Below are 20,963 nucleotides of genomic sequence, written 5' to 3' on the forward strand. Positions count from 1 at the left end.
GTGAAACTTGACAGAATGATTAGAGATTGCATGATGTGCAGTTGCACTTTTGGCACCCTTCTGTAGTAAAATATTAATCTTATTCTAGGTCTGTTTGTTTTAAATGTAATATAATAAAAAAATACTGCAAATAATACCATGGCACATGTACATCTACAGTTTACATTCAAACATTTTTATATTAAACTAAGGTTATCCCATCAGCAAGTGAAGAACAACTTCTGCTTGTTGAGCTGGTCCGCTCCATCAGTGTGATGAGGACAGAAACAGTCATTCAGACAGTAAAGGAGGTATTAAAACAACCACCTGCCATAGCGAAGGACAAGGTACATTCGTTATTACATTTATCTGCCTTGTAATATTGTAGTTTTTATTTGTTGTTTTGTTGGTATTGCATATTATTGTTGTACATAGTTAAATATATGCATAGTTAATGTTTGCACAGTGATGAACAACAGGCAACCCGTAGGCCTCCAGTGAGCCGTCACCTGCGGCCCCAGCTCTGTGTCCCCCAATCTGACTTATTCTATACTTATATCATAAAGCAGAGGATAAGACTGAACAGGAGCCGCTGGCTTCTGCATCATGTGTCCTCTACACAACACAGGAAGGTCACACAGCACATCGGAGGAGGGAGTGCAGTGTATTCGGCACCGTGTGGTCTCCCTCTTTCCTCTGCGTGCCCTGGACTAAACGAAAATATATTTACTAAAGATTGCTAGATAAGCCTGTGAGTAGGGTGATGCGTGATGTTGGGGTGCTGAGGTCATTTTGCTTTTATTTTTTCATTATTAAAAGTAAGTGTAATGTGTAGTGCTTGTGAAGGTTGGAGGGCTGCATGTCTATGAAAGGTATCCACTTGCCCATCGCTGGTCTAGAGAAAAGAAATGTCTATTTAATTTTTTATAAATAACTATTACTGATCACATCTAAATTCATTTGCATGATCATATGATCAGCACATCCTGATGGCTTCTATGCATAATAATGTATTAAATTTGTAGTTTACAGGTCTACTCTCTGTTTTAACAAAAGTTAATGTATCTGTCTCTTGTAAATTACAAAAATATTTTTATTCTGCATTCTTTCTGGGGGACACTGCTATATTTGGGGTTGAGGTGAAGGTGGGCACTGAATAATTAACTACTGATGCTCTTCCCCTTTTCCAACCCAACCCCACTGATCCTCTGTTTTATTGTATTTTAGTGCTAAGAGGAGTTTGGGCAGTTTTTAATAGGGCTGCTGATGGCAGCCCTGTTAACATTTTTTTTTTTTTTTCTTAGGTTTTTAGGTTTTTGACAGCATTCATGAGGATTGACAGCATTCATTCTTTTCTCTCTCAGGTTGAAGCTAACGTCACATTGAGGTGGAGGTAGTGCCAATAGGCCACTGGCCTCTCCCCTTGGTCCCCCCAACACGAAAATTGCTCTCCAGAGGCAAAGGGAGTGCGGGACAGATCATATCTTTCCTTGCAGAGAAGAACTTTCCCTATCATAATATCGGGCAAATTTAGCCAGGTGGAACCCCTTCAAATGGGCTGACGCCACTACGTGCTTGAGAGCCATTGGGGACCCGTTCTATGAACGCATGGTTCCCATTGCTCTAGGCCTTGAAGGGAGGACCATGATACCATATTTGGTTTCTCCTCCTTGGCAGGCCACCTTTTAGGAGGAAGCCCACCAGAAGCTCAATCCATGGAAGATTTAGGTCTGTGCAGCTATGTGCCACATGATTGTACTGTGTCTGGTGCTGTTTATTATAAAAGAGTGACTCCTGCTGCTGGATTGAAGCTCCTCTTCTCTTCTCAAGGAATCCTGTTGTTGTCTGGAGGGATAAGTTCCTCAGATAATGGGATTTTTTTTGTATCTGTAAAATTCCTGTGCTGTGTGTGTGAGAGACTATTGTCTATTCACTATTGACCTTATTCCATTTCTGAGAAATTCATATACACAGGAATTTACATATTTTTGGTCAGATTTGTCAGAGTTTGTTTAATCACACTGAGCTGGATGAGGGAATTCTTCCAGGTGCGAAATAAAATTACCAAATGGACGACAGGATCCAGATTCTCAGGGTGCAACTTGCAAAGCGGAGGACTAGGACTCTCACCCATCGGGCGGGGGAAGCACTTGATATGGCGGGACCTGCTTCGGCCAAGATCCCTGGCTCAGTCAATTGCTGAATAAACTAAACTGGCTTTCTAGAGAGTTGAGTCTAACTCCTCCTTTGCCTCTTTCTGCAGCCCCGTCTGGAGCAAACATTCTCCCTCTGGAGGGCAGGTTCCATGGTTAAGACCCAGGTCAAACCAATGTGTGGCCAAGACGCTGGAAATGTCTGTTTCGGAATTAGTCTTCTTCTTTAGAGAAGCTGCTTGAGCCTCCTAAGGTTCAGAGACCACAAAAATCCAGCTGTTTTCTCAGGTTTTTTTTAGTGAAAATTCAGACTTGGAATTGTCTATGCAGGAACAGGGAGAGCTTCTGAGTAGCTCAGACCCTTGAAGGTCCAGTGGGATTACAGGATGAATCCTTTGGAGGATAGGGCATTGATGAACTTGTATGGCAGTCCCATCAGGCTTTGTAAATGTTAAAGGTGAATGATTCTCAGGCTGCTGAGACTCGTTTATTTAAAATAATGACTAAAAAAGTTGGTTGTTTTACTTTCCTTCATCTTTCTCTTTCATCTGAGCTCCTCAGAGAAGCTTGGGCTATGCCGTGTAAGAATCTTTTGCCTTACCCACGGAGGATATGACTAAGTGGACCAGCTGCTGGAGGTGGATACTTGTGCGGCTTATCTACCATTCTTCCCATTCCTGGTGCAGGAATGGGAAGGATGGAATGTGAAAACATTTTAGAGTCAATCTATGGGACTACAGGCCATCTCTAATATTGGCATGGGTTTCCAGGGCCATTGAAAAATTGTGTGTTCAACAGATTGCAGTGGCCAATTGATTCTTTTAGTGGAACATCTCGGAGACACTTCTGAATACTTGGCTGATGTGGTTCTGGAAGCAGTCTCAACCAGCTCTTGGATCTCTGCCTCAGATGTGGTTTTCAGGACAGCACTTTGACTCTGGTCTTAGGACGCAGACATTTAGTCCAAGTCTCTGAAAGCCCTTCTGTTCGACAGTTCAGTTCTATTTGGACTGGTATGACAAAATTATTTGAAAGGTTGCTGGAGGAAAGTGCTCTTTCTCCCGGTCAATCCATCCAAGTTTATGGGACAGGTTCCATTTTTGTCATGTCTCCTTTCAGCCAAAATCCTCTTCTTCTAAGGGTCTGCCCTTTTCAGCACGTGGGGGACAGCAGAGGGGAAAGCAGTCTTGCACAGCCAGACGCTCAGGGGCTAAGCACTCTGAAAAACAGACTGCATGAAGGGCTTCTCCTCACACAACGAAGGCTGTAGTGGAAGCCCATCTTTTGTTGTTCCAGGACGTGCAGCAAATCTCCTCTTCAGACCCATGGGTAACAGTCATAATATAGAGGAGTTACATCCTAGACCTTCAGAGGTCTCCACTATAGAGATTTTTATTCCATCAGTATTCCTAAGGAAAAGACACAACAGCTGGCTCTCAGGAAGGCTCTCTTCTTTCTTATTGAGTGATCAACACCCTCTTCCTAGTCCAAAAGCCAAACAAATAATTTATGGCCATCTTAATCCTGAAGTCCTTGAAGCTCTTTAGCCCATTCGGATATTACACTGGGCGCTCATTTAAACTTGCGGAAAAAGTCCTTTTCGGTTACATAGTAAGTAGTCTTTTTATTATTATCGCCCTTCTACCAATAGTTATTGTCCCTTAGTTTAAAAGTATGTCGGCTTTCCCATAGCCGTTAACCTGTACCCCACCCTTGAGATCTCTGAATCACCAACGTGCCTGGATTATCAGGTCCTCAAAGCTAAGTAAGCCTTCTTGCTGCACAGTTTCCTGCATATAATGGCTCAGGTACTGGAATCACATGAGTGAATTTTTAGTTATCAAAAATCAACCTAGTTCCAAGTCAGAGGATGGTATTTTGGGGTCTAAACTTCTACACCTGGTAGCAGAGGGTCTTCCTTCTGGAAAGCAAGATCCGGAATCTTCAGGTGTTGGTGAGGAGAGTTCTGGCCCGCAGACGTCTGTGCTGCTATGCATGAAGTTGGTCAGGAAGTTGGATTCCATCTTCGACAGGTGGAGACCAGGTTCCACTCTTGAATGGTTGAGCTGAATATCTTAAGGATGTGGTCGAGATCCAGGCTTAATTTGTATTCTCTGCTAATCTCGCTGTACCAGGAGACATGCCTGTCTTTCAAGGGGTGGATCAGATCAGACAAGTTGATCAAAGGACACCCATATTCCATCCTCGACTGGAAGCTTAAGCTTAGTTCCCTCCATTTTCTGGCCTCTGCTTTGTCAGTGTATTTTCAGAAGAATTTGGCGCTGATCCTGGAGGTTCAGACATGTGCACTTACAATTGTCATGTGTTTCCATTCAGAGGTGCTAGCTTTGGGAGACAATTTTTTTGCGTTCAGCTATGTCTGAGCGTACCCTCCACTGGGGGTGGCTTTGGAACATCCCCAAAGTAGCAGTGTCTCCCAGATAAGATGTAGGAGAAAATAGGATTTTTTTTTTTACTTGCCGTTAAATCCATTTCTCCAAATCCATCTGTGGGACACAATGCTCCCAACCATTATGCTGAATGTTAAGTTCTGTGTGTTGTTTGGACTGTGTGTTTCGTTGCTGTTCTCGTGTTGCCCTATCTTTGTTGTTGTAAACTGAGGATGAGTGTGGTGCGGAGAGGAGCTTCAGAAGATCGCTATTTAGTGCGCAGCTCTTGTGTCCTTACTTCAACTCAAAGGTAACAGTGTCCCCCTGCTGGATTCGAAAGTAGGTGCAAAAATTCTCTACAGGGTGATTCAAAAGTCGCAGTACACCCTTTTATTTCAAAAACTCTACAGGAATTGGGCAGATTTCAAGATGGCGCCCATGTTTGGTACATACCATAAAAGATAGACCACGTCACCCATACCTTACTGGAGTATTCAGGTTTCCCAATTTCCTGTAGAGTTTTTGAAATAAAAGGGTATACTGCGACTTTTGAATCACCCTGTACTAAAAGACCTGTTTACAGTCAGTGATATAAAGTCTACCACTAAATGTTGCAGTATACAGTGACATAGTAAAGCATTGCTATGGAAGCCGTTTTGATTGTCTTGATGAGTAAGAAGATAACCTGCAAGCGATCACAATGCATCTTTACTTTCTTGTTTGCATTTGATTGTATGCAGCTGCTATCTGTGCTGTTGTTCCTGCATGGTGGAACTGCAGAAGGTGCTCTTGAATAGTTTTGCCGCAGGGGGGCTCACAATGACTGCATAACTTGCTGTTATTTTGCCACTAAGCCGTTTCCTCTGCTTTTAATCTTTTAGAAGCACCTTTCACTTGAGGTCTGCATGTTACAGTTCTTTTATGCCTATGTTCAGAGGTAAGACTAACTAAGTATTACTTGCATGTTTGCTCCCTTTTGGATTTTTTTTACTTTACAGTCTACATCCAATATTTGTATTTTAAACCTATCTATAGTTGCTTAGTGTACATAGCATAATGTTTTTATTTTTGCACTTTACTGTGGAAAAACATATTTTTTGTTAACAATTTGTCTTGAAACAAATAGTTGAACAGAGGAATAAAATAACTTATTTATAGTTTTATTTTTATTTTTTGCTTTTCTTGTCTACAAGTTTTTGTATATGGTTTATTGCAAAGTCACTTCAAGTTAAGTTTTCTCTTTTTGCATATGGCCTGTGTTCATTCGTCCCCTCCCATTTATTTTGTGCTATTCTTACAGGATTCCTGTGTCTAATCTTGTGGATAGCTGGGGTTCTTTTCTTGTTCTCCTGAAAGATTCAAACCAGCTTAATCTCCCAGCTCCGGGGCAATTCCTTATCCTGGGGTAACTCTTTTCTACTTTTTGTATATATAATAAACAAACATGGAAATGTCTATAGTGATAATTAGGCTGATTGGCTCAATGCAATACAGGGGTGCACACAGATGGAGCAACAATGATTTATACAAACACCAGGCTTGGGCTACGATTATATTACACTCACACAGAACGTTATATTGTTATTCCTAAATCATAAGCAAGTACTTGGAGCATGTAACTGGTCTAAACCAAAACTTGTTCTATGAGTAGTCTCTTGTTAGGTTCTATGTGTTCCTTTTGTCGGGTTAACTTGAATGCAGTGCAATCTTTCTTTATTTCTAGTAGCCAATGCCCACTACATATAAAAGGCTTTGAACACCCCCAATAAGCACACCTCAGGAATATAATTCCTGGGCAGCTGTTTTTTTTATAAACTCCTTGAATGTACCCTTGAATATGATGACATTCCCATGCTGCATAAATAAAAGAACCAGTCTCAACGTCTGCACTCAAAATATTTCTACTTTACAATCTTACCGATGTTTAATACACTCTGAATCTATTTTATTTCAAAGCCTCATCTCTTTATCCAATTTGAGAATGTCATTCCTCCATGTAGTTATAGCCTTGCCTAAGGGAGAGGAAAGCTATTGTCACACAGTGTGGTAAAATGTGACCTGTTCTAGGGCCAGGCCTCAAACTCAGCTAGATCCCGCAGTACCAGTAATGGTTTGTTGATGGTGTCCCTGTAATAGCAGACACAAAAATGTGCAGTCAGCTGTTTTCTATATTAAACCAACCAATGCCTAAAAGCTTAAAAGATTTTTTTAAATGTATTGCCAGTAGATCATCAACCTGATGTATGTTGGCGTTTCCCATGAGTTGCTTTTATCCCCCCTAAGCATTAGTCATTAACATATGTTTTCCCGCTCACTTTGACATTTCAGGGTTTTGAATGAGTTCATCATGAAAAACCCCACTTTAGATAACAAGAAGGACCAGAGAGATCTCCAGGTAAGAAAACAGTCTGCAGCTGCAGTTTGTAACTGATCCTCAACTACCACTCTATAGGACAGGACTGCGAGAATGATTTATTCATCTTTATTTAAATTCATTGTTTAAGAGCATTAGGAACTTGTGGCTGCACCACTTGCCCTCCAGAATGCAAGAAGGCCTGAGTGAGGTGTGGGGAACATTGATACATAAGGTGGAGGAATAACAATTGTAGCTGCTGGTGTGGAAAGTGCGTGTGGCTGTTGTAAGGCAGCAGCATTATCAGTCGCTAATAATAAAACATCCATTATCCGCTGGCATTTCTCTGCTGCTACTGGTGGTGTAGCACACTTGGAACAAGGAGAATCAGCAGAAGGCGTTGACACACAATATGAACCGGTCACTGAAGAAATCTGGTACTTCAGTAATTAATAGTATTTATTTCCATTAAAAGTTAAACATTGTGTCGCAGTTCACTACTCCAATATGGTACTAAAAACTAGATTTAAGCTCCTTATTAGAATTAGTGATGAGTTTTAATAGAAAAGTTGAGTGCAAAATATCATATGTTTAACTTCAGTGCAGTTTTATGGTGTTATTTTGTTTGTCTTCACGTTAACATCCAAGGACATGCTACACATTTTATTGTGTTCCAGAAGAATAGGAAGCCTTCTCTTCAGTGTGTTTACATTTTATCTTATATTTGTATGCTATTATTGTGCTTTGCTGCAAAATGTGTTATCACAATCAAATATGGATAATAGTAATGATAACTCTATTATTCTGGTTTGGTATCTAAAACATGTTTGGTTTCAGGATGTCACTTATAAAATCGTAGACGCCATTGGTGCAGTGGCTGGATCGTCATTGGAGCAGACTACATGGTTAAGAAGAAATCTGGAAGTGAAACCTTCCCCTAAGATAACTGTAGATGGGTCCACTCTAGAATCTGCTGTGGAAGGTATTGTTATCCTTGCAAATAATAGGTGGAAACATATCACCAGTGACAGAACTATTATAATTGGGGTACATGTTGTGCTATGGTTCTGAAACGCTATATACACTACATCTTTGTGGAAGTGAGAAATGGGGAGTGAGACTTGCAATATCTTTTCCACCCATCACCCCTTAGTGCTTCTGCCCTCCCAGCTCTTCACAAGCAGCCTGTTCCATTTCTGGTTGTCAGCCTTCTCAGTCTATAGACTAGGAGAGGGGCAGGCTATTGACATGATTAGCAGTGGTGGCTCTCATATTTGCACAGCTGAAGGCGGAATTTAGTACCCATACATATATTTTTTTACCCATTTATAATATTAGGTTTTAAAGGGGAACTCCGATAATTATTTTCCATGTATATCTAACATCCAAAATAATATTATGTGCAAATCATTGCTATTAATTGTTCTGCAGGCTTACTGTAGAAAACCATTATTCTCAAAATGTGTGTAGCTCTAAGGGCTTATGACTGCTAGTGTTTATTATATGTACTGCAGGGCTGGCTGGGCTGGGGGGCAGGTGGGATCTGCCCCCCGGACTGTTCCCATAGTGGGCTACCTTGGGCTGGGTCATTGGGCTACCTGCATTTTTTTCCTTTTAAAATAGGCTGCTGGGTTGAGTCTTGCTCCTGGCCCAAATTTGCCAGCCCTCCCCTGTATGTACTGTACTAGTGTTTTTATAACACTAGGAACCATGGTTTATATTGTCACCATACACACTATATGCATTGGGAAAGCCTGCAGTGAGCTCCTAAATTCTATTAAAAAAGGTTTAACATGTATTTTTACCAGCATTTAAGTGGCCTATGGCCTGGTTGTTTTTTTAAAAGAATTGTGATAAATTATAGAAAGTATTATAGGTTGCAGAGCCTTACTGACTGACTGTCCGCCCATTTTGTTGTATGGATTTATAAGAACAGAATAGTTTTTCTACACCCTTCATAGATGTCAGCTTGATTATCCTGTACACAAGTTTGTCTCTCAACAACTGGACAATCCCTTCACGAAGAAACCTGTTCTCTTTGTACAATAAATATGGGGTCCCCCCCATTAACTGTTGGACCACGTTGGAAAAACAAGTGCATTACACAAACATCCATAGCACTACAATGGAAGGGTGAAGAGGAGGGACAATCTAACTGGACAAGCTGTCTAATATGTTTTTTGCCTTTCTCACAGATGATATGCTTTCTCCAGCGATGGAAATATCACATATCACCCCATCAGTATATAGTGTACATGCTCTCACGTTACTTGCTGAGGTAAGAATGAGAGAACATTATGTTGCTCAGTGTTACCCATGTATTAGATTAAGCAAGTTTATTTTTGTGTTTTGCCAGGTTCTTGCTCACTTGCTGGATATGGTGTTTTACAGCGATGAAAAAGAGAAAGTTATCCCTTTACTTGTCAATATAATGCATTATGTAGTACCATATTTACGTAACCACAGGTAATATCATACGGTCTGTTAAATTATTATTTCTGGTATTGACTGTTTCTTTCTGGTAAAATAACCCATAAAGTGACTTGAGACCAGTAACATGTACAATATAAACCTCATAATTTGTTGATTTTAATGTCAATTTAATTCCTCAAAGTGTTGGGGAGAAATATTGACAATAATCAACATTAATGATTTTTAATCAATAATCAACATCAGCTACAATAATGTCACACACCTAACTTGGGCCAACTTTATGAAGCCTTTTAGTTGAATACTTTGAAGTTTTGCATTGCTTTTAAAAAGCTGTATAAAAAGAGGTGTCACGTGTTCCCTGAATCTTTCCAAGATGATGTTGACAATGGCTTACCCCAAAACTGTATCGCTTCACTTCTCCCTGATGGTTGTGTATTACTGGGTAAAGCAGACATATGGCCCTTATATATGCATCCCATAAAACTCCCTTTCTAATACAATGATGTTGTGCTGTCATTGTTTTGTTACTGTCATCTTGTAATGGCCTATGCTATGTCCTCATTCTGTGCTTTATCTGCAGTGCTCATAATGCTTCCAGTTACCGTGCTTGCGTGCAGCTGTTAAGCAGTCTCAGTGGTTATCAGTACACCAGGCGCACGTGGAAGAAGGAAGCCTTTGATCTCTTCATGGATCACAACTTCTTTCAGATGGATGGCTCCTGTGTTAGTCAGTAAGACTCCCCCTCCATACTTCTGATAACATACATGTATTGTTATATTAAACCCTTCATAATGGGAATGGATATATCTAGAATGCTTACATTATTTAGTAAAATATAAACTCTTGTGAGGAGATCTCTCTGTTTTTATGTTTTACTAAATTCAGTATTGAATATGGACAAATGTAGACCATTGAGCTTAGATTTCTTCATATATGTACAAGATACTTAGTTAATATATTTTACCTACTATTTTAAGTAGGTTCCATTGTGTCCCACGTCTAGAACACACAAGTTCTTCTCGATTTACTGTGTATGGCAGCACGGGGGCTAAGTGGTTAGCACTTCTGCCTCACAGCGCTGGGGTCATGAGTTCAATTTCCGACCATGGCCTTATCTGTGTGGAGTTTATATGTTCTCCCCGTGTTTGCGTGGGTTTCCTCCGGGTGCTCCGGTTTCCCCCCACACTCCAAAAACATAATAGTAGGTTAATTGGCTGCTATCAAAACTAACCCTGGTCTCTCTGTCTGTCTGTGTGTATGTTAGGGAATTTAGACTGTAAGGTCCAATGGGGCAGGGACTGATGTGAATGAGTTCTCTGTACAGCGCTGCGGAATCAGTGGCGCAATATAAGTAAATGGTGATGATGATGATAATGTAAATTCACTTATCTCTTCATGTAGCTGGAGAGCAATCATGGACCATCTGATGACACATGACAAAACCACATTTCGTGACTTAATGAGTAAGTTGTTTTCTCTTCTCATTTTCAAGCTGTTCTTTCTGAATCTGAAATTGCATTAATGTTTCTGTATTTGAGCACAAGGCTTGTTCTCTGACCTGACAATGTGAAGTTGCAAAGGAATATAGAGAAATAAAGATATACAGTATGTTCCTAAACTCCAGCATTATTTTTCAGCCCGTGTAGCTGTGGCTCAGAGCAGTTCCCTCAGTCTATTTACTAACCGGGACGCTGAACTGGAACAGAGAGCAATGCTGCTAAAGAGACTGGCTTTTGCTATCTTCAGCAGCGAAATTGACCAATATCAGAAATTTCTACCAGACATACAAGGTGAGAGGACAATCTAATATACTGTGCATTATGAAAAGCAGGATAGATGCTTATTTTCATGTTCTCAACTTCAGCTTCATATGTTGACTAAATGTAGAGTATTATAGTGACGGTCTTTGTTACAAGCCAATTTCTTAGTTTTCAAGCTGTAAGATACATTATAACGGCACATTAAATACCAAGGGCTAGATTTACTAAGCTGCGGGTTTGAAAAAGTGGGGATGTTGCCTATAGTAACCAATCAGATTCTAGCTTTCATTTATTTAGTACTTTCTACAAAATGACAACTAGAATCTGATTGGTTGCTATAGGCAACATCTCCACTTTTTCAAACCCGCAGCTTAGTAAATCTAGCCCCAAGTGTTTACAATATCGGGGGTCAATAATTTTTCACGTAAAACTAATAACAACTGGGACTATTTGCTTGAACAATATACTTTTGTCTCTGAGTTTTAGAAAGGCTAGTGGAGAGCTTGAGGTTGCCACAAGTACCCACTCTACATTCCCAGGTGTTCCTGTTTTTTCGAGTATTGCTCCTCCGAATTTCTCCTCAGCACCTCACCTCTTTATGGCCAACAATGATCACTGAACTGGTGAGTGCCTTTTTGGGGGGTTTTCTGTCCTGTTTGCAATATCCGTTCAAACTTTAATCACGTCATGTGACTGCATATGTTTAAGTTTAGTGAGAAACCCAATGTTCAAAGTCTTGTTTTTAAGCCGCAATTAGTATAATAGTAATTCTATGTGCTTTATCTTATCAGGTACAAGTATTTTTGTTAATGGAGCAGGAACTTACAGCGGATGAAGATATCACCAGGTATATTCTTATTTTTATTATGTGTCAAAGTAATAGTTGTAGATACGGGTACAACCCTAATGTTTCCATTGGCATTGATGGGAGCAGACAAACATGTTGGTAATTATTATGCTTTGTATACATGAGCAGGTGTACAAGAGCTGTAAATGATGGTGTATTCTTGAGGAGTACTACAGTAACTTTGTACCTATGTAATTCTTTATTCCACACACCTTTAGGATTTCCGGACCTTCTGTTGCTGGTCTGGAGACTACATATACTGGTGGAAATGGTTTCTCCACATCGTATAACAGCCAGCGCTGGCTAAATTTCTACCTGTCAGCTTGTAAATTCCTAGACTTGGCCCTGGCGTTGCCCTCTGATAATCTTCCTCAGTTTCAGATGTAAGTTGGGTGTTTATCTTTTTTTTATTACTCTGTATGCCGTAGAAATAACATTTGTTTTCTTTATTTTTTTTTCTATTATAAGGTATAACTCCATACCTGAGTCTAGCATATTACGTTGGTTTGGAAATATGTATAGGTCCGTAATGTCTTCATACATAATATATTTATAAGTATTTGCAAAGTGTTTTTCAATGAAAATGGTTGCTAGACTTCAGCGGCCAGGTTTGCTGACAATCAATCTGCTCACCCAGGATCCACTGTGGTGGGAGCCTGCCTACTCTCCTTCTGAGATTGGTGGTTCAAGACTACCATGGATGCCAGGGTGAGAAGAATCGGGATCGGGGATACATGATAGATATTTTAAGATCTTTGCCCAGACTGTTCTTTACAACAGAACTTCCCACAAGTGGGACTAAACGTCTTGGTCTACGAGAGGCCATACATTCCCTGATTTCTACAGGGGTGGATATACCAGTTCTGGGCCTTAAAAGAGGTTTGGGATTTTACTCCAACCTGTTTTTGTTTCAAAAACCGACTATTCATTCATACCGATTCTGAATCTCAAATTTTGAAAAACCCAGCTTCGGATATCCAGATTCAAGATGGAGTCCTTGAAGTTGGTAATAAACAGCATGGAACAGGACGAGTTCCTGGTGGCTCAGGACATCAAGGATGCATATTTACATGTTCCCATCTAGGAAGAACATCAGTCCTAGCTCACACAGAGCATTAGCAGTTCTAGGTTCTTCCTTTTGGGGTCACCACAGGTCAGTGGGTCTTCACCAAGGTCATGGCAGGTCTTCGCAGTCTAAGGGATTGGCGATCATTCCCTCTCTGGACAATATTCTCATCAACGCGAATTGGCCATTTTTGCTTCTGTCCCATGTACAGGTGACGGCACACCACAGTTGTATCCTGAACTTCAAGTCTAAATTGATTCCATCATAGCGGATGATCATTTTGGACCTCCTATTCACCACCCAGAGACAGTGGGTATTCTTACCACCTGACAAGATTTAGGACTTGGCTAAATAAATATTTTATATTTGTTTTTTAACTGCTCCTGGTTTGATTAATTATGTATCCTGCCATAGTTTAAAATTATTTTATTGTCTGTGTGGGGAATAGCAATCACCCCATTATATCTAACAGCTGTGATTTGCATATCCTCTTGAGAGTACAGGCCCAGCGCAGGGGATTCTCTTGTTTATAATTCTTATAGTGGCGCAGAGCAGATAGTCAGATAGTGAGAAATAAGCTGCAAGGCCCAGGTGTGGACAGTGCTAAGAGTTCTAACTACTGGAGGCAGATGTGTACAAGGAAAGAGACATTCCCTTTGCAGAGAAACTCCCAGCAAAAGAAACAACAGCACTCTTAAATAGAGCCATGAAGAAGAGACAAGCAGTGAATTTTAAAACCTAATAGCATAGATTGCGCAGACAATCTACCAAAGTCATAACAAGTTGGGCACCCTGGGCAGAACCATTCTGGTAGGGACACAGTCACCTTCTTATTCAACAGGGAAACCTTCCAAAAAGGTGCAAAGCATCAATCAGTGAAACAAAGATCCACTTTAAAATGCATTTAACATGTTCATTGTTTACACATCTTCAACCTCATCAAGTATGATACTTGTTCAATGATTACCCAAGATAAGGCTCGGCAAGCCCTCAGGAAACTGCAGCCTGACTAAAAAAAAACAAAAAAAACAAGACTTGGCGCAAGCAATGGAAAAATAGACCAAACCAAAAAGGTTAGATAAACATGAAAATCACTAAGGTACAGTCGGTCCTAGTTATATCAGAATATACATCTTACAGCTACTCAAAATTGATGGGAATGAAAAGTGGACAGACAGCCTAAATCAGCATTGTTGCATATTGAACTATCGACAAATACCAGGAGAACAAAGTATTATTATTATTAATTTTTATTTATAGGGCGCCACAAGGTGTCTGTAGCGCCGTACAGGGACAAACAATATCACAGTACAAGGTGAGACAGAATGGTACAAGAAGCACAGTAACTCAGGAAGCTCAAAGCACAGCTAGAGAGAGGCAGGGAGGGTGGGGGAGAGGGATAATCCGCATACGCTGGCAGCCTGAGCCCAAGAGGGAGGGCGCGGATGACAAGTAAGAGCCACTGAGGGGTGTAGAGAAAAGCGAGAGGGGTCGAAGGGCAGAAGGTCTTCGAGGAGGAGGGCTGAGTAGCTTGAGAGCAGAGTTAGAAGTGGTGGAAACAGGAGAAGAGGTGGCCCTGTTCAAAGGAGCGTACAATCTAAGGTACTGAACAGTCTAATGGACTTGACGGGCAATGACATTGCCAATAGAAGCATTTGCAAGCTGTAGAAATAAAATGCTTCTCTGGGGAAGTCAACCGTTACTCAAAGAATAGGGAAAAATAAGAAAATGAGATCTGTTGAAAGGCATAGATGGACTTAACCACAGATGGGTGACCAGAAAAATAAAATCACCAGCCCGAAGATCATCTAATACTACCAATTCACACCGTGTGTTTTATAGAGACCACACACTAAGGTAGACATCACCAAGCTGGGTAAAATGCTCTAGGCAGAAGGGGTAAAATTACCCAAGAATTACAAGCTAAATAAAGCCACCTTGGCAATTAAAAAAGTGGGGATGAAGTGGGTACCATTTAAATCACAGGGACTGTCAAGCATTGACTCTTCCTCTCGCAATCATCTAACCAGAAGTAGAGCGGAAAAATGAAAATCAAAACATTGCAAGAGAATTTGAACATTGTAGACATAAATAAGGGAGCATTGTTTCCCTCATCTCTGACTCACATTAAGGAAAATGATGACATGGTTTCATATATGGTATCATTTGTTTGACACTCCTGACCAAAGCGAATGCATAAGGCACCCAAGAACATAGCAAAGTCACAATACATTATATACTTGGAGGGGCATGGGAGTTGAGATAGGACAGTAATCTGTGTTTGGGTCACAAATATTTTTTTCAGAATCACCGTATGTTTGAATAATAATGTAAAGATGTTAGTTAAGGCTGGGATGATAGACAGATTTGTGAGAGTATAAGGTCAAGTGGGCAGGCAGTAGAATGGGAAAAGAAGAGAGTAGATATGTCTCCTTCATTTGTGAGATCAAAAGAAGAGAAGGTACTGGAAAGGAATTGAGCAGATTGTTGCTAGGGGAAGAGGGTGCCAGCTCATGGCAGATTGTGTCCTTGAAGTTGTAAGAAAGATCTTGGTCAGTGATGGTCATTAGAGGGTTTGATGTGAAAGGTTTGTGAAGAGATTCAAATGTGTTAGAAAGGTGTTTGGGTTAGGAGCCAGAGCAATGATGAGAGATTAGAAATATGTTTGTTTAGCAGTGTCCAAAGCTTTTCAATAAGAGTAGTAGATAACAGTATATTTCAGGAAGCCTTGAAAAGTATGCAATGTTCTCCAGTAACTTTTTACTCCACATGAGACATTCTTTAGTGTGCCATGGCTGAGATAGTGCTCAACAACATCAGGAAAGAGTAACTGGATCCACCTGATCAAGCGCTGTTTCTAGGGTTTCATTAAGATGTGGTAGAGCCAGATCAGGTCATGAGAATGTAGAAATGTGGAGAGAAGTTGTTGGGAAGTTGTTGAAAGTTTTTAAAAAAATTGAGGAGGCTTGGTAGAGTTATAGGGAAAAAGAAGTTAAACTGGTGGTTGATGGCTTGCAGGTGATGGTGTGAGAAAGGGAAAAAGAAATCGAATACAAAATCTTGAGTAAACAAGATCAAGGCAGTGGGCATCACAATGAGTAGAAGAGAGTTGGTCTACTGAGAGTGTCCAGGAGAGAAAGTTTGGAGGCAAAAGGAGAATGAGGATAATTAATAGGGAGGTTGAAATCAGTCATGATAATGGTTTGGATGTAAAATAAGGGAGAAGGCAGTGAAATGTTTAAGGAATTCTTTACTGTGATAAATTACCACAACATGCAGAGAGAGAGAGAAGGAATTAAAAATCCAGATAGTATGCTCTTCAGAAGATGGGAGTAGGAGTGATGGAACAGTTGGTAGAACTGTTAATGTGCAGCAACTGGAAAGACGGAGTCCAACACCACTGCCAAGTAGGACAAGATACACTTATCAAAGGATTAACTGCCAAGTAGGGAGGTGATGTTAATCGAATGGTTCCTTTGTGATTCTTTCCCTTGTGCAAATGACTGACAACAGCCAGGAGGAAAGAAGAGGTGCCAAAAACAGACGACAGAAACTGTGACCACCTCCAGGCCCATTACCAAAGGAAATTATGGCCATATTGGGAAAAACACCAGTCAAAGCTCCTATAAAAACACCAAACATAGCTCCTACTAACCTAGGTGTAAGGTATTCCAAGTACAGGGGAGTGAGCAGGCACCCTGAAACATGACTGATTAGAGCAGGTTGGTAATTATACTACTTCGGCCAGTCGTATGGGATTAGTACATACCGGCGCCCTCTCCGGTATGTACTAATCCACTACGACTGGCCGAAGTAGTATTATAAACAAAGATCTGCATGTGGCTGAGTTCAGCTCTACTAAGTGGTAGAAAAACCTTTACTTCTAATTACAGCTGTCAGTCTATTTGGGCAAATCTCTAGCTTTGCACATCAGGAAACGTGTGGGAAATTCACCAGGGTGCACATGTGTTATGTTAGTAGCATTTATGTCGCTATACACAAAAACATTCTGATTTGAAACTAAACATGACTTTAATAATTGCACTTGAAGACTCTGTTTAATTTGGTGATTTTCACATGTATAGAAAATACGGCACCTTTATTCATCATCAAAAACTTCTTGCATACCTTTCTTCATTTAAACCTACATCCTCTCATCTTTCCTTAGTATATCACAACAAATAATACCGGGGGAGAGATTGGCTATCAATAGTAATACAAACTCGAGGGTTCCCTGCTTATCATTGTCAGCAGTGATGGCTCTTTTCACCTGTTTGCCGCCTAGTTGTAACTTTTTATAATGTGCTATATTGTTATAGTGTGCTGGTATTACAGTTTCTACTTCTAGTCATTTTAAGTACATACTGTTGTCCAGAACATTCAGAAATTGTATAAAAACTACAGGAGTAATGTCTTTTATTTTTGTTAGTAGGAACATCTTTTCTCTCTAGACCTTTACATTGTATTTTCTTGATTTATAATACATATATATTATGATTTTAGGTATCGCTGGGCATTTATCCCAGAAGCATCAGATGATTCGGGGTTAGAAGTTCGAAGGCAAGGCACCCATCAAAGGGAATTTAAACCATACATTGTTCGACTAGCAAAACTCCTAAGAAAAAGAGCCAAGGTATTTTTGTTTAGATTAAATGTTGGATATTTTTGGACAAAAGGAAATATCAGGCAAATTGTATAAAGCCTAGCACAGTTCTGATTCAGTACAAAGGACTGAATAGTGGAGAATAAATTACCTTTTGTTTTGTCTTCCCATTTTGCTTTGTTTTTATACATTGTCCTAATTGATGTGCTCATCATCAAAAATAGCCAAGTCCACTCAGTGTAAATTAATATACTATCTGTAAAATTATTGTATATTGCTGAAAGTAATGTATTATCTCATTCAGAAATTGGTTTGTATCATGAGTGTGAAATTTTAGTAATGGATCCTCTGTACAATTAATGGCCAGTTTAAACATGGGGTTATGGATTCACATACACAGTATATGTTTGTTTTATTAATTATATAGTGCCAACATAATCTGCTGTGTTGTACATGACAACTATAGTAACACTACCCTTTTTATTTTTTACATTTCGTTAGATCTCCCCTCCTCCCACAGCAGCTAAATGATATTGGCCCATACTTAACTTATATCCACATTTCAGCACTATCACTGATCTATGGTTACTACTCCTAGTTCCTGGCTGTAAGGGGTTTTACTTACTTCATGAAATTCCAGCTTCCCTGTACTCTCTTATCAGCTATACTATCATAGCATATTATTATGTGCTGTAATTGTGTAACATGTTTATCATCAGTTAGAACTAGTGCTTACTACCAGGGAATTTTGTAAAATGCCTCAAGTATAACCTAAAAGTATGGACTTGGGAGCTGAGCAGTGGTAAGGTAAGTAGGGGCTTTAACCAGATTTAGTCACTCTGCAAGGAGGGAGGCATAGGGTAATAACTGGAAAAAGAAGTGTCAAAGTCCAAAAGAAATGGTTAACTCAGATATTCCTGTAGGCTTTAGTATAAAAGTGCATTCTGAGAGATCTTTCGGAGACTGAGTTTAATTTGTGCAGTAAAAGTGTTTCATAGCAGGAGTGTAACACAGAAGTCTTATAAGCGAGAGCTGGAAGTGGTTACAAGATGACAAAAAATAGAAAGATACATTGAGAATCGGAGGGAACACTTTGCTCTCCGTAATGAATCAGGCCCTACAGCTTTACTCCACGTGATATCTAAAGCAAGAAAATGGACAAAACCATGTTACAATGCAAGGGGTGCAAACTAGTTTATTAATTTGCATATAAGGTAAATACTGACAACTGTTTCATGTAGCACACACTTAGTAGCTTTAATTTTACACTGAAATTTAAAGTTGATCTAGGAAATTCCCTACCCCCAACTATAACTCTGTTCCCACATTTTAAATTTACCTCCTCCTCCCCTTCTTTTGCTTTGCTTTCCTTAATGAATCAGGCCTGTAGTGTGGAGTTGTTCTAGATATAACTTTATAGGTTTCATATTTTTCAGTTGTCTTCAGGGGGATTGTTGTATGAGATTCTTTAAATCCTACAGAAGTGTTTATGGATTGGTTGGAGAGAGATGATTAGTGATTGAATGATCATTTTTATGGATTCCTGGATGAGCGTTTCCTGTAAGGTTAAATTTACAAATAGCATAATTGTAGGTGATCCACAGCCTTTATAACAGTCCCTTACATTTTATAAACAAATAAAGCCTTCTAAAATTATATTATATACTATTTAATAGTTTAAATAACTCCAAAGTTGCATAATATATAATGTTCTTAACAGTATGAACGAATCTTCTCTGTTTGTTTAAGTGCTACCAGGCCTCCCAATATCTGTTAGATGAAACAATTGTTCAGTAATGTTAATTATTATCAGAAACTAATGACAATTTGTTTGCATGCATAATGGCATTGTTTGTTAAAACGTTCAGGGGAAACACTACTTTAATAGTTGGTTGTTTTTTGTTTTTTTTATATTAAACCAGAAAAACCCAGAAGACGACTGCTCAGGGAGAACATTAGACTGGGACCCAGGACATTTACTGCTTACAGTTTCCACCATACGAAGCATGGAGCAGCTCCTACCTTTTTTCAATGTACTCAGTCAAGTCTTCAATAGTAAAGTCACGAGCAGATGTGTTGGAGACTCAGGGAGTCCAGTCCTTTACCAAAACTCTTTTCCCAACAAGGATATTAAGTTGGAGAACCAGAAAATGTTCTCCAGCAAAGCAAGGCAGAAAATAGAAGAGATGCTGGAGAGAGATTTTTTAGAAGGGGTACTGAAGAGCTGATCTGTTTCACACTACCAATAACTCCTGATTTAACTGACATATGTTGTTGTATACAGTCTTTTTTTTTTTTTTTTTTTTTTACTTTGTATGTATTGTAACAAATATGCTTAAGTTTTGACTACTTAATTTAAATATTTTTATTTGTAAATAAATGAGAATTATGGATGTGACCTAGTCATGTTAATATATACTGTCTCCCACCATCATGCTGCAAAAATTTTCTTATGTTATCTGCTCAAAAACAAAACATGGAAGAACAAAAAAAAAAAAAATACAGATGTGACAATTTTTCATTTTGAAGTAGGCTGTCCTTATTGGATGTAGACATGTCCGTGTTGGATTGAACTACTGTTCTGTCCTTGTTTATCATGGAGTGGTCAATTTCTACATTCAGTGAAAACTGAAGGCAGGTGCTCTCTAGGCTATGCATGCCTAGAGATTTATTAAATACACATAAAGATCTCTTCAGATGTCTCCAAAAGAAGGATTCTACCTCAAAACTTTGTATTACTTGGTTACCAGGTTATTTAGTAAGTTATTAGATACCTATATCCCTAAAAACATTCAGTTGTAGTGCCTTAGTTCTTCATTTGGTTGACAGTGGACTTTTGAACTGTAGGTGTTGTTTTAACAGGAATATTTTATAACTTGGTGCAATGTAAAATTTACTAATGTAAAATTGTATAACGAATGCCTGTTTCATCACATCTTTATTAAGTGTGTATTTACAAATCGTTATAGATGGAAAATCTCTGACCACTTGAATAGGGTATGAGAAGGGTGTGAATATTTGCTAGTCTTTCGAAAGGGAGGGGGGGGGGACGACTTAATGTGATTTGGGGAAAGACTAGTATATATGGTGTCACCTTGGCCCTTCAGAGCACCAGCTTGTGATTGGCATTACTTTCTTGCCTGTTCAGATATTTTTTTCTTTTAATCTTACATCTCTTATTTTTTGTATTACTTTCTCTACAACTATGGTGTTAATGTCACTAGTTTTCATTAACCATAGATATCTTGTGAAAGAAAAGTAAATAATATGGTAATTTGTATGTCGTAGGAATGTGGTGAAACTTTTCAATATTTATTTATATATATATATAGTATTTTATAACCTAATTTAATAACCTGTTATAAATGGTCTCTCTCCT

At 39.4% G+C, this 20,963-nt stretch overlaps 1 protein-coding gene across 2 annotated transcripts in view; it reads left to right on the top strand.

Annotated features, from left to right (window-relative positions):
• Window positions 1–19,986, top strand: part of DOP1A (DOP1 leucine zipper like protein A) — a 78,694-nt gene extending 58,708 nt beyond the window's left edge. For both annotated transcript variants that reach the window (XM_075202704.1, XM_075202705.1), the window contains exons 23-37: window positions 192–326; window positions 5,404–5,459; window positions 5,823–5,927; window positions 6,851–6,917; window positions 7,713–7,857; window positions 9,071–9,153; window positions 9,232–9,341; window positions 9,889–10,038; window positions 10,710–10,771; window positions 10,946–11,098; window positions 11,555–11,691; window positions 11,860–11,915; window positions 12,134–12,298; window positions 17,485–17,614; window positions 19,507–19,986. In XM_075202704.1, the coding sequence (XP_075058805.1) occupies window positions 192–326; window positions 5,404–5,459; window positions 5,823–5,927; window positions 6,851–6,917; window positions 7,713–7,857; window positions 9,071–9,153; window positions 9,232–9,341; window positions 9,889–10,038; window positions 10,710–10,771; window positions 10,946–11,098; window positions 11,555–11,691; window positions 11,860–11,915; window positions 12,134–12,298; window positions 17,485–17,614; window positions 19,507–19,812 (1,860 nt within the window). In that variant the 3' untranslated portion in view covers window positions 19,813–19,986. The remainder of the gene's footprint in view (window positions 1–191; window positions 327–5,403; window positions 5,460–5,822; window positions 5,928–6,850; window positions 6,918–7,712; window positions 7,858–9,070; window positions 9,154–9,231; window positions 9,342–9,888; window positions 10,039–10,709; window positions 10,772–10,945; window positions 11,099–11,554; window positions 11,692–11,859; window positions 11,916–12,133; window positions 12,299–17,484; window positions 17,615–19,506) is intronic.
• The last annotated feature ends 977 nt before the right edge of the window (window positions 19,987–20,963 follow it).

This window comes from Mixophyes fleayi, chromosome 3 (genome assembly GCF_038048845.1).
Source record: "Mixophyes fleayi isolate aMixFle1 chromosome 3, aMixFle1.hap1, whole genome shotgun sequence".
Classification (NCBI taxonomy): domain Eukaryota; kingdom Metazoa; phylum Chordata; class Amphibia; order Anura; family Limnodynastidae; genus Mixophyes; species Mixophyes fleayi.